Source organism: Pseudonaja textilis, unplaced genomic scaffold, assembly GCF_049901715.1.
Source record: "Pseudonaja textilis isolate UNSWEBS1 unplaced genomic scaffold, rPseTex1.2 PTEXCTG194, whole genome shotgun sequence".
NCBI classification, from domain to species: Eukaryota; Metazoa; Chordata; class Lepidosauria; order Squamata; family Elapidae; genus Pseudonaja; species Pseudonaja textilis.
Window position 1 is genome coordinate 13,570 of NW_028262513.1, and position 11,430 is coordinate 24,999.

Below are 11,430 nucleotides of genomic sequence, written 5' to 3' on the forward strand. Positions count from 1 at the left end.
ATTCAATAATCTTCTCCACTGGTTGGTTACCTGCTGTTGTAATAATATTTGAAACAAATTAAAAACCCAGACAGATTTGTGGAAACTCCAATATCTGTCTTAGGATTAATTCAGTGTATGATTCTTTTTCTTTCTGTTTACTCTTTGTCAGAAGGTTCAAAAAGAAGACCAAGTGCAAGATTATATAGGCTGGATTAGTTTATGAAACAAAATATAAAAAAGAGAGCAGTACTGTAAATTAAAAACATTTCAATGTAATTTCTCATAGATAGGAGAATGTCCCCCACTTTTTTTTGCTATCTAAGCTAAGGAAAATTAATTCATTGGGAAATTGCTATGTGATGAATGGTACAATTATTTGCAATGGAGTTAAGATTTCTTTTACTGATGCCTAGTAACTGGAGAACTTGGCTCTTCTGGCTGTTTGTGTATTGTTAAATAATGTGCCAAATTCTTAGCTGCCAAAAATAGGTGGTTTATCACTTACCAAAGAAGCCTGTAAGCAAGAATAGGAACATTTTCCCTTTAATTGTCAACCTGGCCAAGTGATATGTGGACTCAATCTATTATTGCATCCTCCCCTTCAATACTCAAATATCAAAAGTCCATTATTCTTGAACAAATCGAATGATCACTATGAGAACACATTAGACTGTTGTTCACCTCCTCATCCATCACATATTTTATATTTGAGAATTCTCCTCCTATTATGCAAAAATTTGTTTTACTTTTGCTTTGTTTGGTTTCATTGATCATTTATCCATACCAAAGTTAGCTGCAGATAATCAAGTTTTACTGACCTGCCAGTGTCATCACATAAACAATCAAAATATTCATCACTCTTAAACTACTATGAATCTCATAAAATACTTTTTGAATATTTTAGATATAGGATTCTTTATTGATAGAGTTGAAAAAAATAGGGTTTTCTCCCTAGATTTATACTACGTGGGAAGCATATTGCTTTTTTAGTCATATCTTTTCCTCTTCTGCAGTCGAGGTTGAAACCTGGTCATAAGATTTTTGTCAAATGATAGTTTGTTTCCTGCTCACATCAGCCTTACCACCACAAGTAAAGATGCTAGGTTTCTATCTACAGTGATTTCCATAAGAAGACATAGAATGGCCTAATCTGGGAGTCATGGCATTACGAAGGGTTCCCTCCCACTTCTTTTAAACTATTGTATCCAGTTTCATTCCATTTCTATGTTACTTTATGTTTTATAATATTTTACCGCATTTTATTCAAAATTTCCTTTCTCTAGTTTTGGCATTGTGACTATTGTATTTGGCCTCTTTTATTGTGCTGGACATTGACAGGAATTAAAGAAATCAAATGGATGTCAAATTATTTAATTATGAATGCTTATTCATTTCAGTTTGCATTGGTTATGTCCCATATATGTTGTTTTCAGTCCTTTTCCCATACATCATTCATTTGCAAGGAAGATCTCCCAAAGAAGTTATTCTTATTATTTCAACTTAAAAAAAGGAAAGGAATTTATAAACAATTGCAGTAAATGTAAAGTTACTTTTATTATAATTAATTTTTAGGAAAACTGTTTTGACCATTTCTGGCCATGGGGAAGGTTAATGGAGTGAAATATTGGGATTTAAAAACCAATGTTATTAAAATTACATTTTCAAATGATTCTCAATAAGTTTGAGATTTCTTTGACTAATTCCTAGTTTGGACCATGTTTTTCTAAAAATCACTGGCTGTTTTTGCTGAAAGTAATAGTTACTTTCTCTTTTATCTCTTTAAAAAAATGTAGGTAAACCTTTATATAATGTTCATATATCTCAATAGACATTATAGGATGATTAATTTTTAAAGAAGATTTCCAAAATGTAATGCTGATATATAAAAATACCAGAGCGAGGCTCCTAATCTCAGTGAAGTCTGGTTAATTGGAATAACTGGTTAAAGAAATCTAAAATGAAAGAAACTTGAAGAAACATTGTGCAGAAATTCGAAATAAATGTTAATTTTAGTTAGGACATATTTCACAGTTTTGAAGCTTTTTCTTAACAGCTTTTTTCTTAAGCAAAGCTTGAGTAATATAAGAAAATTCAAGTATTCTTAAATAATAAGCAAATATAAATATAGATTTTGGGCATTTTTTCTAAAATTTGCTTAATAAAATTTGATAGCACAAACACTATATGTGCCAAGCTTTTTATATGGAACAGTAGTCCAGCTGAAGAATAAATATGACATTTAGCCAAATCTTGCATAGAGTGGTCAAATTGTATTGCACCTCAGAACCAAAATACAATCTAAGTAGTTTTGTTGTAAATACATTTTTGCAATAAAGCTTTTGAGAGGATATTTTTCCTCTGAAGGGATGTACTTAAACTGACATCATCTGAAAAGTGGAAAAGAAAAAAAAATTTTTTTTAGAGAGTTAGAAAATTAAATATGGACAGTGGCATAAGCCAGAAGCCACTCTATTTAATTTCTTGTAGTCCTTTGTCATGTACAAAAAGGCATGCCAGTAAAATAAAATGATATATTACAGTATTTATATTATTGTCTTAAAAAGTTCAGTCACACTTTTCAGCTCTTGTTGTTGTGCTGTTTACAATGTTGCCTGTACAAATGCATGTAATTTTATCATACATATTTTATGAATAGCTGGGATAAAACCTAACAAGAAAGAAATGTTTTGCTCCTTGTGGTATCTGGTACAGCAGAATTATTCCACCGATGTCATGGTAGCTAGATTATGCATTTTTAAAAAGCTCAACTTGGCACAGATATCTATCAAATGGCTCACTTTCTGATTAACCTTGTAATAGGTATCTAAGTTGCAAAATTCTAAATGTCAAGCATCTGCCACTAAACTAAAAGGCATTGCTAACTTTCTTAGCTTTCTTTTGATTTTGGAATATTTTAAATCATTTTTTAAAAAATAGTTTTTGCCCTTTTATAGATAAAATGGTTTTGGTCCACATTCAAACAGCGTCTTTCACCGTGTTGCAGAAATTCAACATATTTCTTTACAGCCTTCTGCAAACTTTTTTTTAAAGCTGTATGGTTGAACAATCTTGATTATAGCGCAATGCCGACATTTGACTCAAGAACAATTCCATAAATCTGTGCCCTTAGAAGATGAATTATTATGAGGATCGATTTATTAAAAGGGGACATAATGGACATTTAAAAAAAAAGAATGAAACATGCCAAAGTAGTTCTTAGAAACATAAATGTTAGTTCCCCTCCCTTTAGAATTCTCATCATTTTAGAGTTAAGACTAGTTGAGAGGTAGCTCTTCATCCCTCCCTGAATATGCAGGACCATTAAAATTACCACCATACAACAATATGGGATGAAATGTGGAACTGGGGAAGGCACATGTCTAGTATGACACTTTTCCTCTCAGTGCTGTATCCATGTCACACTGCTACTTTGCTCACCAAAAGTAGGATGTTGTATTCATAGATTTTTTTTAAACAATTTTAATAATTATTTAAAATTTTTTGGTTTGCTTTCCTTAGGGGAAAAATGCAGCTCAAAGAATCAGATAAAACCATGTAGCTGCAGAAAACTGTCAATGAAGAAGAAATCCACTTGTGCCTAGTACATGTCTCACATCACAGCACTCAAAAGAGCGAAACATCTTGCCAGTAAATATGGCACACATAACGCTGTAAACTCCTCTGCCATAAGCCTGCCTGCAATAAGATTGCTTAATATAACTGCTAAAATGTGTCTTTGAGAGATAATGTGTTGTTTTCTACAGTGCTTATTTCTAACTGGGAAAAAAAGTGCATGTGGCAGAATGGATATTGAACTGTAAATATTGCAGGATACAGAACTACTTGGTGAGTTTTCTTGAAGCCCTAATGTTCCAGATATTGAGATTGTATTAAAACCACTTCCTGAATTGGAAGGGTGTTAGAGCAGCATCTTGGTGTGGATTTGGGGAGTTACTTTTAAAAAGTGCAAAAGAAGTTGACTGCATGTAGCTTATTAAAAAATACACATAAACTCCTTGATTGGTTTCACTCTTCTCCTCTTGTGGGAGGGTACATGGAAAGATTAACACTTGGAAACTAGGTGAAGAGCATAATCATAGCTAAGAGTAACTCTCCAAATACAATGTGCCGCAGTCAGTGGAGTGCCTCAAACATATGGCTTAACACACGGCCTGGACAGCATATTGAGTGTCTTGTGGTTTTATGATTCCTCATGCATGATTCCTGATCACAGCATGCCATCATGCAAATCATTTCTATGCATTGAAACGAGCACAATTTTATTTAATTTATTTTTGGAATCAGCCTGAGCGAGTTTGGCAAACTGAAAATACCTGATTACCCCCATCTCTCACAAACCATGGTGAAGCCCATAGAATAAAAAATATGCATATAGTAAGTATTAAAGAAACAATGATGATTAAATGATATGGGCTAAATACGTGTCATTTCATTTCAGCTTTTTGTTGATGCTCTACCTGGTTTTTTTTCCCCTTCTTTTTTGTTTTTGTTTTTTTGCTGCTTAAACTAAAAGTCAAGTATGAAAATCTAGTTTTGCATGAACTAATCAAACCTTTAAGTGATATTTTTCCAGATTTCCTTTCAATAAAATGAAAAAAAAAATCAAATCAAATTTTGCTGCTTTGGAAAAAAAATATGAATCCTCAAGCAGCAGTTTTTTCCTTGTTTGTGTGTGTGTTTTATTTTGCTTTTTTGTCCTAAGTTGCATTGACTGATGTGAAACATGCAGTATCCACCTGCCCAGACTGTATAAAATCCTTTTTCTCCTTTGCATTGTTTCCTGTTTTTTTTTAAATATATTGGTCTAGATGGGTCCATTAAACAGGTGGTAGATCACTGCTTTGAGATGCAACATGGTCACACAGTAAGCAGACTATGTTTGGTATAAGATCTTTAAAGTTTCTCCACAGCTGTTCACTATTGATATATATTTTATCAGGAAGTTTGTAAACAATCTTTTCTGCTCATGAGTTTTCTACAGTTAATATTATTATTATTATAGATCATCTCAGCATTTGGATTCCCTGACATCTTTTTGCCTTTTTGCTCTTTCGCGTCTCCCTTCTTCGGCCCGCTGTTTCTCTTTTTCAGGCTTAGTTACGCTGTCGTAAGATGGGAGGGAAGCCGTGGATGGAGTACCTTCTTTTTTCTCCCTATTTGTCCCTCCATTTTCTATTCTGTTGGAGACATTTTTTCGGCAGACAAATCCCCTCCTTGCTAAACGAACCCTGTAAGCCCTCTGGATCACCACTGCAGAGACCTCCTCCTGTTTGCGCCGTAACGTGGTTGTGATGGGCTCATAAGACACTTTGGAAGGATTGGAAGCCACGAATCTCTCTTCCATCTGTTGCCTCAAGATGTCTAGTTCACCACTGTCACCCAATACACGTTTGGTAAAGGCAAAGAGGATGTCCAGACAATGGATTCTGTCCCCACTGACCATTGGCAAATCCATGGCAATGAGTTCAATGGTGTTGGGCTTAGGAACACGAAGAGGGTGCTCCAAAGCATCTGCAAAGTCTGCCAACTTGCAGTATTCAATGAATTGGGTAGCGTCGGGGTCAAACTTCTCCCAGATCTCATAGAAGGTTTCAAAGTCATCTTCGCTCAATGGATCAGCACTTTCCTCTGTAGCCACACTGAAGTTCTCTAGAATGATGGCAATATACATGTTTACTACAATCAGAAAGGAGATGATGATATAGCTAACAAAGAAAAAGATCCCTACGGAAGGATTCCCACAGTCCCCTTTGAAGCCACTCCCAGGATGTTCCTTTTCCAAATCACAGTCTGGAGGACGGTTGAGGATGGGTAAGAGCAACCCATCCCATCCAGCTGAGGTAGTGATCTGGAATAAGCATATCATGCTGTTGCCAAAAGTCTCAAAGTTGAACATGTCATCAATACCAGCCTCATGCTTGACGTAAGCGAAGTTTGACATTCCAAAGATGGAAAAGATGAACATCACTAAAAAGAGCAGGAGGCCAATGTTGAACAAGGCAGGCAAAGACATCATTAAGGCAAAAAGCAAGGTGCGGATCCCTTTAGCTCCTTTGATCAGGCGCAGGATTCGACCAATACGGGCCAGGCGGATGACTCTGAAGAGAGTTGGTGACACAAAATATTTCTCTATGATTTCTGCCAAAAACATACCTTTAAAAATATTGAGGAGAGAAAAGAGAGTTACAATTGTGCCAAGTCATCTCATATTCTTTCTTCAGAAGCATGGAAATAATGGTCAATTTTAAGAGACAATACATGAGACTAAGAAAATCACAGCTTGTTTTAAAAGCGGCCATCTCTTGATCAATAGCAATAGCAATAGTACTTAAGACCTATATACAGTGCTTTTACAGCGCTCTCTAAGCTGTTTACAGAGTCAGCATATTGGCCCCAACAGTCTGGATTTTACCGACCTCAGAAGGATGGAAGGCTGAGTCAACTTTGAACTGGTGGGACTTGAACTGCCAAATTGCTGGAAATCAATAGGTCCTTTTAGTAATTACTACAGATAGTCCTCAACCAACAACCAGTTGCTTGGTGAGCGTTCGAAGTTACGACCTGCCTGAAAAATGGGATCCAGATCTAAAGTCCTGACAATCAAAAGTCAGGGCTCCCTGACTGCACTTCAGGTGCTTGGCAACACACCTGCACTTACAGCTGGCATGTGATAACATTTTAGGAAAGTTTTGCCAAAAACTGGTGTTTACTTCCAGTTTTCTGCAAAAGCATGTTTATATCAAACAGTGGGTTCGCACTTATGACCATGGTGTTTCACTAAGTGAACACTGCAAAAAATGTAAAATCATGTCAGTCGCATATTACTGGCCAATTTTATGACGGTTATGACTTGCGACTGTAATGAGCAGGCTCTGTTAGAGTTATAACTTGAGGACTACCTGTAAAGCCCAATGCTAAATATTCAAAACAAATACAATTCAAACAGCATAGTAAAATTTGACATCAACACTCATATACTGTACAGTAACTATAGTTGTTTACGATTACCACAAGGAACTAGAAATCCTTCAAAATGCCTCATAGTCAGTTAAACTGTTAAGCAGCACCAAAGGAAAGAGCAAGAGAGGATCCTGCACCACTTATTTTGTTACACACAGAAAGCAGACACAAAGAACTGCCAAGGAATATCTCAAAGTATCAAGCTAGTTCATATAAACAGTTGTCCTTTGAACTTTGCCCAGCTCAGTCTTGGCTTTAAAAGTCGGTATCAGTACCTTGAATTGAGCCTAGTGATGAGATGAGAATCTATGGAATTTAATATATTCCAGGAATTTCTCCATCAAATAATTAATTAATTTTAATAGCTACTTAATATAAATAGCAATCTTAAGAGGCAATCTCAAATTACATTGTAAAGTAATATAATCCAGGACAGATTAGTGGCCATAAAGATAAAGAGTAAAGGTCTCCCCTGCCCAGTTGTGTCCGACTCTAGAAGGTGGTGCTCATCTCTGTTTCTTAGCTGAGGGAGGCAGTGTTGTCCTAAAACGTTTCTGTGGTTATGTGGCCAGCATGACTATGCGCCGAGGTGCATGGAATGCCATTACTTTCCCATTGAAGTGATAGCTATTTATCTGCTTGCATTTTGCATGGTTCCTGCTAGGTGGGCAAGAGCTGGGGCAAGTAACAAGAGTTCACCCTGTCACTCTGCTTGAACTTTTCGGACTGACAAGCTCAGCATCTTTAACTACTGAACTATTGCACCCCCTTAGTGGCTATAAAAGAACTGATTAATGATCATTTTATTTTATAATTTTAGCTCCTAATCAGTCTCAGTTTCACTATTAACAAGTTTGCATTTTTATTTGGATGTTTGCAACTGAACGTTAGAATTATCCATTTCTCCAGGCGCTTTGATTACTGTGGTAGATACATGAAAATATTTCTATGTACTTACCCACAATGGAGAGTATCACAACCACAAAATCAAAAATATTCCATCCAATAGTGAAATAATAGTGACGTAAGGCAAACATTTTCAGCACACACTCGCAAGTGAAAAAGATAACAAAGACAAAATTGATCCAGTAGAGGATATCCTCCATCTGTTTGCTTTGTGTGTCGGTTTCAACCATCATAGTCACCATGTTGAGACAGATGAGTAGCATTATTAATATATCAAAGGCTTGCTGGGTGACAAAGTCGAAGACAGCGCCTTGGATTCTGTTCTATTGTACACAGAAAACATGTGTATCAACATTGCAAAATACCCAGTGAACCTTTGGTACTATCTGATTAAAGAAGATTTTAATAAGATGGCAATAGAGATTTTGAAGGGATACTTAAAGGCAGATTGAAAAATGTTCAGTCAGCATGATAATGTTCAGTCAGCATGATATATGTAAGTACATATAAGATTATATACAGTAGTATGATTAACTTCACATTCAGCTTCATTTTCTCCTTTAAATTGTCATGGTGTTCCCTTTGTTCAATCTTATTTGCTGCAGAGCAAATACCAGGTACCTTATTTCCCCATGTATAAGCACCCCCTTTGTATAAGCCACCCCCCCAATTTTTGGACTGTGAAGTTTTGAAAAAAATATTTTATTAGAGAAACAAGTTATGAAGAAAGAAAATTTACAAAGAAACAAAATTCGACGTCTAGATCTACAACGGTCATGACGCCCGAAAGCGGTGCGCGGTGACGCTAGCAATCTACGATCGGAACGAGAGTAGGAATGAAGCATTCAGGCCGATGCCTAGCGTATGCATTTCTATCGCGTACTCGCACTCGTAATCGTATCATCACGTACAATTTTTACAAAAAAGTATAGCATACTGCTGGAAAACCAGTTTATTCCTACTTTATTATTTTATGCATTTTTCACGTATAAAAAGTGTACCTGCTTTGTATATGCCACCCCCCTACTTTTTGGGCTTGAAAATTTTGGAAAAAAGGGGTGGCTTATACATGGGGAAATACGGTATGTTAATCTAAGGAAATGCTAAGGAAATCCACTTCTTGTTTTTTTCAGCAGCCAAAGTAAATAAACTAGCAATAAATAAAAAAATAGCTCATTTATTCTGCTTCAGGATAATATGTATCCCAGAAGAGGCTATTAGAATTATCTGACCCATTTCCATACTGCTTCTCATTAAAACAAAAACTCATAGAAATTTGCAGTTAGAACAGTAGGCTTAAACAATTGATAAAAATATATTATCCAGCTTTTAAATCAATGTTCAGCACTCAGCACTCAGACCTTATCTGTTGCGTGAGCTGCGCTGGCTTCCATTTTCCTTCTGGTTGCAATTAAAGATGCTGGTCATTATCTTTGAAGCCCTATATGACACTAGGTCAAGCTGTCTGCATAACTGCCTTTCCCTAAGAACATCTACCCATCTTACCAAGTTGGATAGAATGGGCACACTCCTAGTCCCATCCTTTAAACATTACCATCTTATGGTTTTTCCTAAAGTTTGCCAGGCTCCTAGCCTCCCATAAACTATTGAAGACTTGGCTTTCCCCACAATTGTTGGGGTAAGATGAGGTGACTGCACCTATCAAGGTTTCATACCTGAATACAGCATACAGGAAAGTCAAAATTACTTGCTGTTGCCCAATAAGATCATATATGGCTGAATGGGTGGAGGTCAGGCCCTGATTTAGGGAGAAGGATTCTGCAATAGCACTTTGCCATCTCATCTGGCATTAATTTTTTTCTTGGGCATACATTTTACAAAAACTGTAGTCCCAGAAGTGGGCTGATGAAAAGATTTGTGGGTTTCTCAAGGCTGTTTAATATGGAAATTGGAATCAGAAATCTCCCAATTGATATTTTCACCCATTACCAATTATAATAGTTTTCCTCTTCATTCCTGAATAATCTCAATGTACCTGGGGGTGGGGAGGGATGAAAGGTTCCACTTGAGTATATAAGGAATGGCATGGTAGAAAAAAAATGGAAAAACTTACCAGAGGCCTGGGAATTGGCTTTTGAGGTTTTTTGGAGCCTAATTTTTTCATGGCATTGTAGTATTTCTTCTGTTCTTCTGTCATAAAGATATCCTGACCTCCAAAGTAAAGGGGAAGAGGGGAAGAAAAAGAAGTTGGTTACAATCCATTCAACTTTGCTTGAAGATTATGGCACATATTCAGTGAGTAGGCTTTTCTTATTTCTTCGTGTGGTAAAGAAATTGCCCCATCTCTAGAAGTAATTATCTCACAGAGTTAAGTTCCATTTAGCTCTTGTGTGGGAACATCTAATTCAATGTAGTGCCCACCAGATCTCAGACTATAATTCTCATCGGCTGCAGGCCTAATGGCTATGATGCCTGGAAATGTGTAATTCGGTGCATCAGTTTGCGGAAGCCTGATGTAGAGCAAAGGTTCAATTTAGCATTATAAATTGTAACACTGTCATTGTTTGAAATGGAAAGGCAGAAGAATCTTGTCCAGCAGGAAATTATTTATGTGAAATGTATCTGTTGTGCATTTACTAGTTAACTTTCTTTGGGGCATAATTGAAGAAGTCAAAATGAAAACAATTATACAAAAGGATACTAAGCTTTTCCTTTGCATTTGATTTACACAGGTAGTCCCCAATGTACAACTATGGTTGAGTCTAAAATTTCCATTGATAAGCAAGGCAATTTACAACCGTTTTGTCATGGTTCTTAAGCAAATCACTGCAGTTAAGTGAATCATGTAGTGGATAAGTGAATATGGCTTCCCCTAGTCATAAATCACCTTTTTCCAGAGCAAACAGTCACTAAATAAAAGTTTTAAGCTGAGGACTACCTGTAATGCCTTTTTCACTCATGAAAGTCATTTAAGGATAACTACAGTTGCAATAGCTGACTTGCATGTGAGAATCTGCTTGTAATCATTTACATTTTGGATTAGCAGCAGCCAGATTTGGGAGAGTTTCTCATGACTAGCACGTATGTGTGAAGGAAACTTTTACCTTTACCTTTACTCCGCTATTGTTATTAGTTGATAATTAAATAGTCATTCTAGTGTTTATCTTTCTCTCTTCTCTTCCTTCCCCTTGTGTGCTAGACAATATGAAAAGTTGACCTATCTTTTTCTTTTGCTGATTGAAGTTGTCAATAATAACACCAATGAAGAGATTCAAGGTGAAGAAGGATCCAAAGATTATGAAGATGACAAAGTAGATATACATGTAGATGTTGTCCTCATACTTGGGCTGCTCTTCTTGCTATAAGCAGAGACAAAATAATTATATATTGGGGGGAGCGGGGAGGGAGAGGGAAATCCCAATCTATATGTACTTAATCTATTAATGTAAAAAATCACAGTGTATTCTGTTTTAAAGCATGCAACATTGTGCAGAAAAATAATGAGATAATGGTCAAAGGGCATAGGGCAAAGGTAAAAGAAAAAGGAAATCTAACTAAATCTTATTTATACTAACACCATCCACTAGTACTGCAAATCTT

At 36.2% G+C, this 11,430-nt stretch overlaps 1 protein-coding gene across 1 annotated transcript; it reads right to left on the bottom strand.

Annotated features, from left to right (window-relative positions):
- Nucleotides 1–1,178: 1,178 nt before the first annotated feature.
- LOC148123836 (sodium channel protein type 8 subunit alpha-like) lies at nucleotides 1,179–11,189 on the bottom strand (the record flags this gene model as incomplete). Its single annotated transcript, XM_087918664.1, has 4 exons — nucleotides 1,179–6,156; nucleotides 7,922–8,192; nucleotides 9,944–10,048; nucleotides 11,052–11,189. Coding segments are annotated over 4 exons (1,659 nt in total), but the record flags the coding sequence as incomplete, so codon positions are not given.
- Between the last annotated feature and the right edge of the window lie 241 nt (nucleotides 11,190–11,430).